This window comes from Penicillium paradoxum, assembly GCF_028828445.1.
Source record: "Penicillium paradoxum strain IBT 22861 chromosome Unknown utg000003l_segment0_segment0, whole genome shotgun sequence".
In the NCBI taxonomy this organism is placed as follows: Eukaryota; Fungi; Ascomycota; class Eurotiomycetes; order Eurotiales; family Aspergillaceae; genus Penicillium; species Penicillium paradoxum.
This window is the reverse complement of record NW_026643181.1, coordinates 4562557-4577715: the sequence shown is the minus strand read 5'-3', so window position 1 is coordinate 4577715 and position 15159 is coordinate 4562557. Positions and strand designations below refer to the sequence as shown.

General features: G+C 50.3%; 5 protein-coding genes across 5 annotated transcripts; 2 read left to right on the top strand and 3 right to left on the bottom strand.

Annotated features, from left to right (window-relative positions):
- Window positions 1-73: 73 nt before the first annotated feature.
- On the top strand, window positions 74-4081 carry thtA (the record flags this gene model as incomplete). The annotated part of the gene is made up of 5 exons (XM_057174579.1): window positions 74-549; window positions 608-722; window positions 781-2359; window positions 2419-2588; window positions 2642-4081. The coding sequence occupies 5 exons, from the start codon at window positions 74-76 to the stop codon at window positions 4079-4081; spliced, it is 3780 nt and encodes a 1259-aa protein (XP_057034730.1).
- A 558-nt stretch (window positions 4082-4639) lies between these two features.
- On the top strand, window positions 4640-7917 carry N7457_003533 (putative mitochondrial translation initiation factor IF-2; the record flags this gene model as incomplete). Its single annotated transcript, XM_057174578.1, has 3 exons — window positions 4640-5065; window positions 5153-7611; window positions 7674-7917. The coding sequence occupies 3 exons, from the start codon at window positions 4640-4642 to the stop codon at window positions 7915-7917; spliced, it is 3129 nt and encodes a 1042-aa protein (XP_057034729.1).
- A 571-nt stretch (window positions 7918-8488) lies between these two features.
- On the bottom strand, window positions 8489-9261 carry N7457_003532 (rhodanese-like domain-containing protein; the record flags this gene model as incomplete). Its single annotated transcript, XM_057174577.1, has 2 exons — window positions 8489-8878; window positions 8986-9261. The coding sequence occupies 2 exons, from the start codon at window positions 9259-9261 to the stop codon at window positions 8489-8491; spliced, it is 666 nt and encodes a 221-aa protein (XP_057034728.1).
- Window positions 9262-10264: 1003 nt separating this feature from the next.
- erg5 (C-22 sterol desaturase erg5) lies at window positions 10265-12078 on the bottom strand (the record flags this gene model as incomplete). The annotated part of the gene is made up of 4 exons (XM_057174576.1): window positions 10265-10300; window positions 10354-11602; window positions 11687-11837; window positions 11910-12078. 4 exons carry the CDS (start codon window positions 12076-12078, stop codon window positions 10265-10267), a joined length of 1605 nt encoding a protein of 534 aa, XP_057034727.1.
- A 937-nt stretch (window positions 12079-13015) lies between these two features.
- N7457_003530 (signal recognition particle subunit SRP68) lies at window positions 13016-14972 on the bottom strand (the record flags this gene model as incomplete). Its single annotated transcript, XM_057174575.1, has 3 exons — window positions 13016-13523; window positions 13583-14716; window positions 14782-14972. The coding sequence occupies 3 exons, from the start codon at window positions 14970-14972 to the stop codon at window positions 13016-13018; spliced, it is 1833 nt and encodes a 610-aa protein (XP_057034726.1).
- Between the last annotated feature and the right edge of the window lie 187 nt (window positions 14973-15159).

Sequence of the window (15159 nt, the reverse complement as noted above, 5' to 3'; positions counted from 1 at the left end):
TCTGGCTTCATACCCCTTCCCTCATTTGCTTTGCTTTGCTTTCTGTTTCTTGTGAATCCCACCCTTTCTCACGATGTCTAATCGCAACCCTAGCACGCGTTCGACACAGTTTGGTCTACTCACCCAGTCATTGGTTCCCAGTCCTGTGATCAACTGGATCCTTCCAGCGCGTCTTCGAAACAAAAACCACAATGATGTTGTTTTCATCGGAGAACGTCGTATCCAAATCAAGGAGGCACTTGAAAGTGGCCATCTTGAGGACGTTGTGGAAAAAACGGATCTTGAAGGCTCAATCATTGGGGCAAAAGTCATCAATGTCAGCACCCAATTGCCTTGGGAGCCCCAGGCTCCATCGAGTTTGGCAGCCCATCCTTCCGTCACAGAGAATCTGCCTCCTCAAATTCTCTTCCTTGCCATGGATACCAATGAACTCCTTTTCATGTACTACTCGAAGATTGGGGATAGTCCATTTGTGTCCTACATTCGACCCTTACCCCGAGATGTCACTTTGGCTGACACTTATGGCGCGTATATTGCAGTTGATCCTAAGTAAGTGATTCATAATCCTATATCCAATTCATTGACGAGGAATAACACCACGCTTCAGATCGCGTGCAGTCGCAGTCAGCGCATCGCGTGGATTCTTCGGTCTCATGTGGTTGAAAGCCCCCATTGATCTCCAGATGCAGATGCTCAATGGACAGCTGGACCCACTCAAAAATGTATGTGATCGCTATTGTGTGTTCTCTGTTGGGTCCCATATTGACAATTTGCGAATAGGAGAATTTCTTCCAAGTGGATGGTGATATCCTGTTTATGGAGTTTCTTTACCCGAAAACCAGCAACGACTCACGCGTCATTTTGCTTGTCGTTGTTCGTTCCCGTCACACAACACGGTCCTTTATCTATGAATGGGATGAAGGGATTATACTCACCAACGGTGCACCCCGGTGTAACACTAAGAGTCTGCCTCCGCAAGATCAGTTTCCTACTATGGTCATCCCTTTGGCCAAAGAATCCTCCTACCTCCTCGTCACTACAAATTCTATGGCGATGTATACACCCAATTCTTCGTCACTCCCAATGCGATATCCACCAATCATTCCCGATGCCGAATCTTCTCAGGCTGGGCTGTGGACTCGCTGGGCCAGGCCTTCGCGGAACTGGATGTATAGTCAGAGATATGATGGGATTTTCCTTTGCCATGAGAATGGTTGGATCTATTATCTTGAGTTTGGCAATGACGGTGAACTTGAGACTCAGACTTCTCTGGGTCAACTCCACTGCGCTGTCGATACGGCTTTCGATATTCTTGACATGGGCCGTGAAGGTGGAGACTTTATTCTCGCTGCGGGAAGCCAAGGTGATGGCGGGCTATTTGTTCAGGAGGCACGGGATCATCCCAAATGTGTTCAGCGGTTCCTCAACTGGGCACCGGTTCCCGATGCAGTTGTTATCCCCTCGGATTCTCCCGGTCCTCGTCTGAAAATGCATCCAGATCATGCGCAAGATAGAATTTTTGTCTGCTCCACGTCTGCTTCGGGTAATGGAGCAATTACCGAGTTGCGACACGGCATCGAGGCTCAAATTGGAGTCTCGGTCGAATTAGATGGATTGTCCAGCATACGCAATATGTGGGCGATGTCACGGGGTTACAATGATTCAATTTACCTGACAGTCTCTGACCCGCTCTCCTCATTCATTTTACACACGACTCCTGATATGAGAAATGGGATTATTGCCCTTGATGACTGCGGATTTGCAAACGATGTTCAAACGTTAGCAATGGGATGTACACATTCCGGGGTCATTATTCAGGTCACGGAAAATGCTATCCAGATGTTCGTTCCTGGTGAGCCCTCCCTCAGCACAAGTCACGATGTTCTTGCGAATGTCACGGCGGCTATTGTTGATGGTCCAACCTCCACTGTCGTCCTGGCTACAAGACGTAGTGACGGGCACTTTTTACATCTTTATCGGGTATTCAAGACCTCGGCAAAAATCTCACTGTCTAATGATGAGGCCGAATACATGCTACCAGAGGAGCCCATCTGTATCTCCCACTATAAGTGGGAGGATATTGAACTTGTTTTCATAGGCACCGGTAGTGGCACAGTGCTATCGTTTGAGTTCTCCCGTTGCACTGGAACATTCATGCGACATAAGGACACACATGTCTCTCTGGGAGCTCCACAAGGCAAATCGAAGGCAGTTGAAAGCCTTGCTGTTGTCGAGACTCTTTCGGGCGTCAACCTGCGCGCAGTCCTTTTCTGGGGCCTGCGAGGTGGTACACTTGTTCCATTTAAGTTGGACATGGTTTCCATCGATTCTCGTGGCAAATATGTCTTCGGTTTCAGGGGTACGTCATCTTCATCTCAAATATCCGTTTCTTTAACTGACTAAGTACATTCTATTTAGGCATGAGACAGCAAGAGTCGAGAGATCTTGGACGAACATCAATCAGAATCAAATCCCATGGATCATACGCTTGGCTTACATGCGGTGATGATTTCTGGCGTGTTTGGTATGAGAATGACAATTTCTCTGACTTCTGCTTGATTCGTGTCTGGATTACTGATCAAAATCGCGTAAGTATCGATGCATCCTATCACTTCGGATTCAGAACTAATATTTATATCAGCCCGCATATTTCCCCACCAGGTTCTCTAGCTTTGACCTGGTCGATATGGTAGATCCAGTGTCTGGGCTCGCAACTGTCTATATGTTTTGTTTTGCAGACAGTCATGTTTTGATCTGCTCTCTGGATCAAAATGCGAAGACTATTCCGCGGCGCATTGCGCTTCCTGGAAATCCTAACAAAATTTCCTTCTCTCACCACCTTCAGAGGCTCATTGTTTCATATACTGTTGCTCAAGATACCAGTCAAACAACGCCTCTCGAGCTTGTACAGACATGCTGTATTGAGTTTGTGGACCCTAACACTCAGCATCCAGTGGTTCCTTACGACGCTGAGATGGTTACACACGGCCTTCTCCCATGGAGGCCAAATGGATCCCCGGGGGAGAAAATCACATGTATCGTCGACTGGATGCCAGAGAAAGATGGCAATCCGTACCATTTTATCGCAATTGGGACTTCAATCCCTCTGCGTGATGAACCGAACAAGCGCCACGGTCGGTTGATTCTCATTCAGACGTCTAAGGATCCTAACAATCCTGACCAAATACTCTGCACTAAGAAGCATTTGCAATCGTTCGAGGACTCGATATTTGCGATGGCTCCCTTCGGGCTTGCCGTGATTGTGGCATGTGGGAGGAGATTTATCGCTGTGAAGTCGAGTAGCTCTAAGTTAAAATGGGCGAAAAAAATCACGGCTTCTCTTCCATCTACAGCGGTCACAATGACAGTAGATGGAACTTGGATCTACGTCACTACCGCGAAGCACTCTCTGGTGGTTTACGAAATCATAAACAATAACCTCATCCTGGATATTATACAGAAGCGTGCCGATTTCAGTCCACGCCTTGGTTTGACTCACGCTTTCATGCCCCTGCACAATAAGCGCCCAGATATTCTTTTCGTGAGCACTCGAGGCGGAGCAACTCGAGCATTTACCGATATTCGCCACGCAGGTCAGCTTTTGCCTTGCGCGACAGCCAATCTACCCGTCTCGTTGGTGAAGATCAGTCGCGGTTTCAAATCTCCCCATTCGCTGAAGGATTCAGGTTATTTCTATGGCTTTGGCATCGATGGATCGGTCTATCGCTTCTTGCTCCTTTCAATGGCTGAGTGGCGCCTGCTTCAGATTCTGACTAGCCTCTGCATGAGGGACCCCGGCATATGTCCGTCCTTGTCCCGCAGACGTCGCTACCTTGATCTCGTGTACAGTGTCGAGAACAAGATGCATGTTGATGGCAGTATTCTGTCTCGCCTTGCTAGTCGTGGCTCAAGTTACCTGGACCGGATGCTCAATAAATGCAGCGAGGGTCAAATCAAAGATTTGACACCTGATACAGTCCGAATGTTCTCTGAGACTGCTAAAGAAGTGCTTGGGACTCCCACTCAAGATACTCATCTTGTCTTAATCTGGCTCTGGGAAATTCTCAGGGTTGAATGTTAAGCTCGCCAGCTTTCAACAGGGTGCTAGGTGCTCGGGTGGAGGAACGAGTCCATATGTTAGAGTCAACTTAGTCAACTTAGTCAACTTGCTCAACTTGTCGGATGTATCTATGAATAGCTCAAATGAAAATGTCAGTAGGACATGTATTGTTCAACGTAGGGTTTCTGCATATTGAATGTCCGCGTATTATAATGTCAAAATGTTTGTCGAAAAGGAAAACGGTGAAAGCTGGGGGGAATCCAGCTTTGTCGTGGCAATAGAAGTGAACCTTGGAAAGTCAGATGCCATTCCCCACTGTCAATGATTCTTCCCGAAATTCTTTTCCCTTCCCACACCCCTCCCTTGGCCCACCTAACAGAGAGCTCTATCTTTCTCTCTGCCTTTCATTCTGGGGATTGTCTCTATTGTTTGACTTAATCGTCATCCTCTCCCTTTAACGCGTATTACCACGGCTCGCAAATAACCGGTTAACTCCGTTTGTGCGCCCTCTGTGTTTCTCCGGCCACCAGTCAAACCGGACCATAAATCACCACACCCCAAGAGAATTATATCTTCACAATGGCACCCAAGAAGAAGGGTAATAAGAGACAGGAGGAGGATTGGGAGGCTGATCTCGGCGAATCTGCTCCCGCTGTCGATGCCCCAGTCGATGCGCAGCCCCAAGAAGATCAGAATGAGGAAGAGGCACCAGTCGGTGGCCTCATGGCTGCTCTGAGAAAGAACAAGGCCAAGAAGGCTAAGAAGGGCAAGGTCAACGATTTTGTTGAGGGTGAAGACGCCGAGGGTGCCGACTCTCTGGCTAGCAAGCAGCCCGAGGAGGGCAATTTCGATGACGACGATGTTTTCGCCGGCAAGAAGACTAAGCCCATCAAGGAGGTTGTCAAGCCTGTCGTGGCAGAGCCCGAGGGCGAGTTCCGCGTGAAGAGCAAGAAGGAGAAGGAGCGTGAAAAGAAGGAGAAGGAGAAGCAGCGCAAGAAGGAGCAGGTAGGTCTTCAAACCTTTCTTTCTGTTGAGAAACTATGCTACGAGTCAACTCCATTTACTAACGTACTTTTTTTTTTTATTTTACAGGCTGCCCAAAAGAAAAAGCTTACCCCAGCGCAAGAGAAGGCCGAAGCCAAGAAGACTGCTGCCGCCGAGGCCAAGAAGGAAGAACTTGCCGCCGCCACACCAGTCGCAGAGACTGGTAAGAAAAAGAAACTCCCTCCTCACTTGGCAGCTCTACAGAAGCAACAGGAGGCTCTTCGACAGCAGCGTGAGGAGGAGGAGCGAATTCTAGCGGAAGAGAAGGCTGCCGCAGCCAAGCAAAAACTTCTCGATGAGGAGGAAGAGAAGAAGCGCGCAGAGGCTCGTGAGCGCAAGAAGGAGAAGGAGCGCGAGAAGAAAGAGCAGCTCCGCAAAGAAGGCAAGCTGCTTACCAAGGCTCAGAAGGAGGCCAAGGAGCGCAACGAACTGCGTATGCAGCAAATGATTGCCGCCGGTGGCAAGGTCGCTGGCTTGCAGGAGGGCGGTGAGAAGAAGGCGCGTCCTGTCTATGAGAACAAAAAGAAGAGAGCTGGCAAGAAGCAGGAAGAGGACCTCGAGGCCGCTGCCGCTCGGGCTCAGGCTCAGCGTGAGGCCGAGGATGAACGCCGGAAGAAGGAGGCTGAGGAGAAGGCCAAGGCCGAGGCTGCTGCCGCTACCGCTGCTCAAGGAGATGAAGATGCCATTGAGGACTGGGAGCAGGCTGCCGACGAGGACGTCAAGGACAGCTGGGACGCTGAGTCAGATGAGGAAGAAAAGCCTGTGGCTGAGACACCCGCCGCTGTAGAGAAGAAGGAGGAAGAAGAAGAAGAATCTGAGTCCGACTCGGACGATTCATCTGACGAAGACTCATCTGACGAAGAGCAGAGCGCAAACCAGAAGGCCATTATGGCAAGAAAGGCTGAGGCAGCAGAGCGGAGAAAGGCTAAGCACGAGGAGGCTATGGCAGCTCGTTCAAAGGATGATCTCCGTTCCCCTATTTGCTGTATTCTTGGTCACGTCGATACTGGTAAGACTAAGTTGCTTGACAAGATTCGCCAGACCAACGTGCAGGAGGGCGAAGCAGGTGGTATTACCCAGCAGATCGGTGCCACTTACTTCCCTGTCGATGCCCTGCGCACCAAGACCACCGTTGTCAACAAGGATGGCAAGTTCGAGTTCAAGATCCCCGGTCTGTTGATTATCGATACTCCCGGTCACGAGTCCTTCTCCAACCTGCGTTCAAGAGGTTCCTCCCTTTGCAACATTGCTATCCTGGTTGTGGATATCATGCACGGTCTCGAGCCCCAAACCCTCGAGTCCATGCGCTTGCTGCGTGATCGCAAGACTCCTTTCATTGTTGCATTGAACAAGATCGATCGTCTCTATGGCTGGAAGAAGATCGACAACAACGGCTTCGAAGACAGTCTGGCTATGCAGAACAAGGGCGTCCAGAACGAGTTCCGCAGTCGTCTTGAGGCGACCAAGCTTGCTTTCGCCGAGCAGGGTTTCAACTCCGAGCTGTTCTTCGAGAACAAGTCTCTGTCTCGCAACGTCTCTCTCGTTCCCACCTCCGCCCACACTGGAGAAGGTGTTCCTGACATGCTGAAGCTCCTTACTAGCCTGACCCAGGAGCGTATGACCAACTCGCTGATGTATCTGTCTGAGGTCGAGTGTACCGTCCTGGAGGTCAAGGTCATTGAGGGTCTTGGTACCACCATTGATGTTATCCTGTCCAACGGTGTTCTTCGCGAGGGTGATCGTATCGTGATGTGCGGTCTCAATGGACCTATTACAACAAATATTCGTGCTCTTCTGACACCAGCACCGCTTAAGGAACTGCGTCTGAAGTCTCAGTATGTTCACAACAAGGAGGTCAAGGCCGCCCTCGGTGTGAAGATTGCTGCCAACGACCTGGAGCACGCTATCGCCGGTTCTCGCATGCTTGTCGTCGGCCCTGACGATGATGAGGAGGATCTCGAGGAGGAGGTCATGTCCGATTTGGAGCAACTTCTGAGCCGCGTCTCTACAGATCAGCGTGGTGTCACCGTCCAGGCCTCCACCCTGGGTTCTCTTGAGGCTCTTCTGGAGTTCCTCAAGGTGTCTAAGATTCCTGTTGCTAATATCTCCATCGGTCCCGTTTACAAGCGTGATGTCATGATGGCCGGAACCATGCTTGAGAAGCACAAGGAATTCGCTGTCATGCTGTGCTTCGATGTCAAGGTTGATAAGGACGCAATGGCCTATGCCAACGAGATTGGTGTCAAGGTCTTCACGGCAGACATCATTTACCACTTGTTCGATAGCTTCACTGAGCACATGGCTCAGCTCACCGAGCAGCGTAAGGAGGAGGCTAAGCTCCTTGCCATCTTCCCCTGTGTCATCAAGCCCATTGCTGTCTTCAACAAGACTGACCCCATCGTTATCGGTGTTGATGTCATCGAAGGAAGCCTGCGTCTCCACACTCCTCTGGCTGCGGTCCGGACCAACGCCGCTGGTGTGAAGGAGATTGTCGATATCGGCAGAGTGTAAGTTTTTCTTCCATTCCTCTATCTATTCTGTTCTGAATTCTAACACATCTTTTCTACAGCACATCCATCGAGCGTGATCACAAGGCTGTCCCAGTCTGCAAGAGAGGCCAGCCCTCTGTCGCCGTCAAGGTCGAGGGTCCTAACCAGCCCATGTACGGTCGTCACCTCGAAGAGAAGGACCAGCTGATCTCGCACATCTCGCGTGCCAGTATCGACACCCTCAAGGAGTTCTACCGATCCGATGTCTCTATGGAGGAGTGGGCTCTGGTCAAGAAGCTCAAGCCCGTCTTCGACATTCCTTGATTTCGGTCTTAGGGCTTCCCTCCGGTGTGCGATGTCTCCAGATCAAGCATCCTCAGCACCGGACCCATTCCAGGCTTGCGGGACCTATCCTTTCGCTCGCGAATCTTAACGATCCAATGCCAGTAAGTAGCGAGCTTTGTTCTCCGTCGGCCCTCATGGCCATCGGTTCCATCATAGCCAGTGTGGAGGAAACGAATCGAAATCTATGGAGCTATGACAATTACTATCCAAAAGTGGAAAAGTTCTTTTTTTTTCTTGATTGCGATTTGAACATACAATGAATGACCATGACTTGATGGATGAACAGGAAGAGAAGTCGTCTGTATATGATATAGGAAAAGCAAGGCCTGGTCGATACCAGATCTTTTGTTTCTGTTACAGTGAATTGAAATGATACTTTTTACTCATTTGCCATATCCGTAGATCACATGGCGTTTAAGATTCAGGCGACTATCCTACAGAGTCCTTTTTAGCGATATGAATGGTAATATGTACAATTCCCTCAACCACCAACCGCCGCATCCCCAGCAATACATCCCACACATTCAACCAGCATTACTTCCATATCAACTTAGAAATCCCCTCCCTCCCACTTCTCAACCTTACCCCCCTTCCTCTCCCAATCCAGCCAACTGCCATCATAAACTCCCACGGTCTCAGGATCATACCCAGCCTGAACAGCCATCTGCGCCGCCGCCCTCGCCCGCACACCAGCCTTACAGTAGAAAACCATCTGCGCCGGCTCGCCCTCCCCCTCCGCAGGATCAGGCTTAGCAAACCCAAAGCGAGTCTCAAACTCGTCTGGGGTCAAGTACATAGCATCCGGCTGCGACGCCAACGGGATACAAACCGCCGAGGGGATAATACCGGTTCCGGTCAACTCAGCAGGCTCGCGCACATCGATAAGGATTATGGGCTTGTGCGTCGGTGTATTCTGTCCCGAGGGAAGTGCGGCGGTGATCTATGATTCTATTAGCGTTTTGTTCTTGATTTTCACCGATTGGTTTACTATAGAGTTTCCGGAATCCTTATTCTGGGATGTGAAACCGGATTGTGTGGAATACATACTTCTTCGAAGCCCCATTGTCGGAACTTATCCGTTTTCGTGCTCTGCGACCGCGTCTGGACTTGGAAGCTCTTGCTCGGGGATGGCTTGGTTTGCAAGGTGCATGGTTGTGCCAGAGGCTTGAGGACTCGAGTCTGGGGTGAAGTGACCAGGCCTCTTGCGGAGATAGCTCGGTGGAAGGCCGAGGCTGGGGCGGCACTGCGCGCTGGGGTTCTGGCGGCAGTGGAGGACAAGAGCACAGCTGAGCGCTGGATCTTGGATGATAATGTTGAAGCCATTTTGTCAATTCTGGAATTGAGCTGCGGAGGGTAATCGGTGGAGTTCTCGTTATCAACCCGAGGTCCGGTGGAATACGATAAGTGTGATGTCAGTATATGCCGGGTCTGACCGCCTACTGGTTTAGAATATTTTGTTTGTGTAGAAGGACTTCTGGATGCAGACTTTGTGGGCAATGTTGGGTTGATCAGTAGGGGACTTCGTTTGGATAGATTGTAAGATGCAGGTGGTTGATTGGAAATTGAGAAATACGTGGATGCCTTTTTACGCAAGTCCTATCTACAGATGTATATATAGTAGTAGTACGGATATATAGTGGAGTGTACATTTGGTGAACAGGACCTCGTAAGTAAAATCTTATTTGAACTACATGCCATATAGAATAGCAAAAGGAGGTTATACTACGCAAGAAAAGGACAAGCCTTTAAGAAGCTGTCGTTGTTATCATTCCATGAGAACTGATCTTCATCTACTACTGGCCGCTTTGCGAAGATTAGAGCCACAGAAACCCAAGAGAACGCGACGGATAGAAATAGTACATTAGCTGGTATAAGACATGATGATTGAGCAGATATATACAGTTTGATCCACGACAATAGACACGTAAATTGATATATAGACATTCCAGAAAAAGGGATTAATATTATTCTAATGTGCATGGCTCTAGAAGCAGTCACTCTGTAAGAAAAGAAACAAAAAACCCCCGAGCGACCCCTCACGGGCAAAAGAGAACCATAATCAAATCATAATCACAACAGGGGGCTTATTTGCACAAGGGTATGAAAGGTTCCATAAAGAAACAATGGGCTAAAGACTTTTTCCTTTGAGCGTGAATCATGCACCAAAAATTGAAAAATGAGAAAAGAAGAAAGAAAGGGTCAGTAAACCACCCCATCTCCAGGACAGGAAGGTATCGTATGGAAACTAGCCAAACCCTTCTCTGTCTGGAGAATGGGGTTGGGCTCCACCTTTGCAGTTTTTTTATTTGTGCAAAAAGTGAGGTATTCAAGGGCGGGGACGGAAGGTGAGGAGGCAATCATCCTGATATAGGTTAGTGGATTGTCATATGAAAGAGGGGATAACGTTTAACATACCTTGGGGAAGATAGTGGCAAACACCTTGATGTCCTCAGACTCAGGAGTAGGAGTGTGCTCCCAGTCCATCACCATACTGGCCTTTCCAATCATAGTCATCAGAGACAGCTGAGCGTAGGTCTGACCCAGACAGTAGTGAGGACCTGTGCCAAAGACCAGCCAATTCTTGGTCTGCTGCTCAGCGGTACCGGTGATCCAGCGGTCGGGATCGAATGAGTCGGCATTGGGGTAAGCCTCCTCGTCGTGACAGGCGGGCCACACGGAGGGAATGATCATCGAGCCCTTGGAGACAGTGATGGTCTCGGTGATAGGGAAGTCCTTCTTGACCAAGTAGGGAACCATGATGACAGGAGGGCGGTAACGCAGGGTCTCCTTGACGACGGCGCGGGTGTAGGGCATGTTGTCGAGCATATCCATCGTGGCGGGGAGCATACAATCACCGTTACGGATGGCGAGGTTCTCCTCGCGGACCTTGTCCAGGATTTCGGGGCGATCAGCCATCAGCTGGAACAACCAAGTGGAGGCGGCGCTGGTCGCATCCTGGGAAGCGAACAGGAATGTGAAGATAGTCTGGGCGATTTCGTAATCGGAGAATTCACGAAGAACCTGCGCGGGCTTCTCGGAAGAATCAACCTGGGCTCCCGAGGCAATCTTCTCGCGGTACACGGCGGAGTCGAGCTGGGCCTTGACCCAAGCGTCCATGATACAGGAAATCTCACCGCCGGCGGACATACGAGCCTTGGACTTGGCGGCACACTTGGTGAACTCTGCGAGCACCATGTCGGCGGCCTTCTTGCCGTACCAGGTCTTGGTGTAGGGAAGAATGATAGGGAAATTAACCAGCTCAAGGGCGGCGGTGATCAGATAATAATCGTCGGCGATTTTCTGGACACCCTCATCGCTGATGTAGTAACCAACGAAGGTACGGCACGATAGAGCACACATGAGCTCACGGAACTCGGACATCCAGGGGGTCGGGGTGTGCTTGAGGGCAGCGGATTTCTCGACGAAGCGCTTGTTGTAGGAGTTGAAGACTTCCTCGGCGCGGGGAAGATACATAGCCAGGGCCTGGCGAGTGAACAAGCCGTTCAGACCCTTGCGGTAATCCACGTGGGCCTTGCCATCCAAGAAGACCCAGTTGGTCTTACCGAGAAGCTTGTGCGCAGCATCCACGACACAGGGCTTGACATAGGCGGGCGAGTTGAAAATCTTCCGGGACATATCGCGAGTGGACGCAATCACGACGAACCTTGGGGGAGAAAAGAGATGTTAGTGAATAGACCGGGAGGAGTTGAGACCATCTGGCAATTCCAAATGTATTAGGGCTACTCACTTGTGGAAAACAGAAACACAGCTAAGGTCTCCGCTGTCCCATTTGGCCTTGTACTCGGTGAACTTGGGGTTGACTGATTCCAGGAACGGGCCCATAAAGGGGATCTTGTACATAGGGCCAATAATGGCACCCTTGAGGTAGTGGTACTTGACTGTAAATAAGGATGTTTAGATTAGCTTCGAGGCGCACTTTTGAAGGCCATACATGTCGCAATCGCACTTACATTGATCGTATAGGACGGCGGCGATGAAGAAAGTCAGCAGGCCCTTCCAGAGAGTGAAGCCATCCAGGAGGCTGGCGACGAGGCCGGCCGGCGCGAAAAGTTGGGGAGAGACTGTCGCATCTGCCGAGGGCGAGACGAAGCTCCCGGTGAGATTGGCCATGTTGACCATGTTTGGAGTCCACGGGTCAAAATTCCAAGCACAATTGAAGAAGAAACTGAAAGGAAGGGACCCAGAACGAAAGGAGAAAAAGGCCAAGTGGAGAGGGGAGAAAGAATTGATTGCTCAGGGGCGGAACACCAATTACACGGAGGCCCGCGGGTTGCCCAGCAGTATCAATGCACAACTTACATATGCTTACTCCGTAGACTCCAGGTACATGAAGATCACTCGTATTCACACCACTCGGTGAGGTGGATTTGTTGATTATCTGCATTTTGTGCCTGTCCAGGGGCATGGAATCATCTACAACATAGCGAGTATTGTGTATTGTGTATATTATTTGATCGGCAGAAGAGTCAATCTCTGCCATAGTTCTAGTCTCCAAATCTTGGCATAGCATGATGGATGCATACATAGAATCCTGTATGAACCGGGTCTGGAGATATCAACATAAGCCCATATAACACAACCAAAATGCCACCGAATAAGCGCCGACGTAAATCGCCATTACGACGTGACCCCGGCGAGCGAATTCCCGAGAGCCCAGTCAACGCTGATTGGCCCGTGAAGTAAGGAGATAACGGGGGCGTTTTGATGGGCTGTTTGGGACGGTTTGCCTGCATACCTAGGTAGGAGGATATAGGTACATATGTAGAGACGGGCACGGAGTACAGAGTCCTCCGTATGGCATCCATAGTCAATGATCCATATCGAATACTACACTTAATGCATTCCCGAGTCAGTTGGAGGTCAAAGTGGCGTCGTGATCTGGGACTCCCGCCTCAGGGTTGGGGCACGTGCTTATGCTTGATCCTACGACGTACATGTCATCCTATCTCCTACTCTGTACACAACTCTACATCGTACGTTATATATTGAAAAGAGATAAAAGATAAAATGCTGATCAAAATGAATGGGTATTGGTAATATGGCATGTAAGGGGGCCTTAGCGACCGCCGAACCCAAACCAGCCGCGACGGCCCTTCGTCTCTTCTTCGGGTCCCGGGGCTTGAGGTTGCGCCTGGGCGGGGATCTCCTGTCGCTGACCACCTTCCCGTGGGTAATCGATATAGTTCCATGCCACGTCGAGGAACAAGGGCTTAACGGGAATGGGCTGCATTTGAGGCGGGTATGGCACCAGATTACTGAGGTCCACGCCGGAACCTGCAAATTGTTGTAGTCGTTCCACCACTGGCCGTTGAGTCGATTGCGACGCCTCTTCGGCACTGGCCTTCTCTAGAGTGACAAGTCCACGATATTGAGCCACCAACTCCCGCAGAGTCGACTCCAAGCTACTAGATTGCACCTGAGAGACGTCAAGTTTGGGCGCACCTCCAGCATCTGCTGATGACTGAGGAGTAGCGGAGCTGGCAAGAGTCAAGGCTTGGGAGAAAAGCGCAAGAGCCTCCTTTGACTTTGAGAGGACACCATGGGATCTGCCGAGAGAAAGACATCTAAAGAAAAAATAGCGATTAGTAACGAGAGTCTCTGAGGACTACCGTGGGGATCATACCTGAGAGCCCGGAAGTAGTGCCGCTTTGCCTCTAGATCCTGCACAAAGGCCGAGTCGGCCGCCACACCTGGAAGCTCGAGGATAAAGTCCAAGCTTTGAAGGGTTGAGTCATATAGCACGACACGCTCACGAAGCTTATTCAACCTTTTTCCATTGCCTGCAGTGTGTTTTGCAGTTTCTTTTCCATTCGCTGGAGCTTGCTCTTCCTCAAATGACAACCCGTCTTTATCTCCACACAGGACCCGATTGCGGCCGACCCGCCAGCCAACCAGAGTGTAATTAACTGCAGTCCGAGTGATTTGCAGCGCCTGCATTCTCTTGTCACTAGGATCAACACCCTCACTAGCCAGGTCATCAATGGCAGTTTTTGTTGCGTCGACAGCATCCTGGCTAGCGATAATTACATTGTCATATGCAGCAGCTTTCTCCTTAGCAGTAGCAGAATTTCCTGCGTCTGCCAGCCAAGTGGTGAGGCGAGCTTCCGCGGCTGAAGCGGCAGCCAGCGATTGGGAGATTGAAGCATCGTCCAGTGGGACAGTTCGTGACCTCCAAGTGACAGACTGAGGCAATTCCTGCACCTCTCCCTCCGCGGTTCGTCGGGTTCCGGCTGCTTCTTCGGCGAGACAAGAAGGGTCGATCTTCTCCACCTCGGCGCGGATATCCGAATTCAGTGGGAAGAACTCAATGGCCAGCGACGAGGTAGGTTTAGAGCGGGGCAGTTTCATTTGATAAGCAGCGTATCGGAGACTTGGGTCAACAGTCCCTGAGAGCAGGTCCCGGAAAGCGTCTCTCTTGACCCTCTGGCCCAAAGCTGTGTAGATCACTCTTGCGATGGAGTAGTCATGGAGACATTGTTCCCATTTCCGCTTTTCGAGCCACAGAGTTCCAGAGATCATCGCCGAATATGCTCGAGCCTCCAGGATATCTATATCACTCGCCCCAGAAACCGATTGTTCGTGGAGCAATGATACCAAATGCTGCGCATATCCTGTCGCCTTGTTCAGACGAGAAATAATATGGCGCCTAGCAGCGCCAGAGATTCCCTTGGCGGAAGGATCTGCGGAATGTGTCGATTTCATATGCATTGCTTGCGCCCAAGCTCTTTCGGAACCAAGAAGCAAAAGGTGTACGTATCTGGAATAGGTAAGTATTCAGTCAAACACGGCAATTGAGGATGAAGGGATAGGGCAGCAACGTACGACACATTGCTTCCAACATTTTCAGCAGTGACAGCTGGTTTGGCAGTATACTTGCGACCTTTGGGAGTAGCCTGACCAAGCTTCTTGCGGAGTTTCTGTAATTTCCTGGTAGTGTGCGCCCGATAGGCATTGTAGTCTCCCACAAGGAGAACCTCCTCTCTCTCCTTGAAGATAAAGTCGGTGATATCCATGATATTTGTCTTGTTTCCTCCTTTATCTGGGGTTCTTTTGATGGAGTGGGAGGGACACGGTTGAAGTGGTGGGCTCAGTCAAGGCGGTGAAACCCCGGCAATTTCCAACACCTCCGAATCTTTTGCGTTGTTTTCTACAAGCTTCGAGACCTTGGATGTATCCATTGCCTTTCCGTTTGAACCAGAA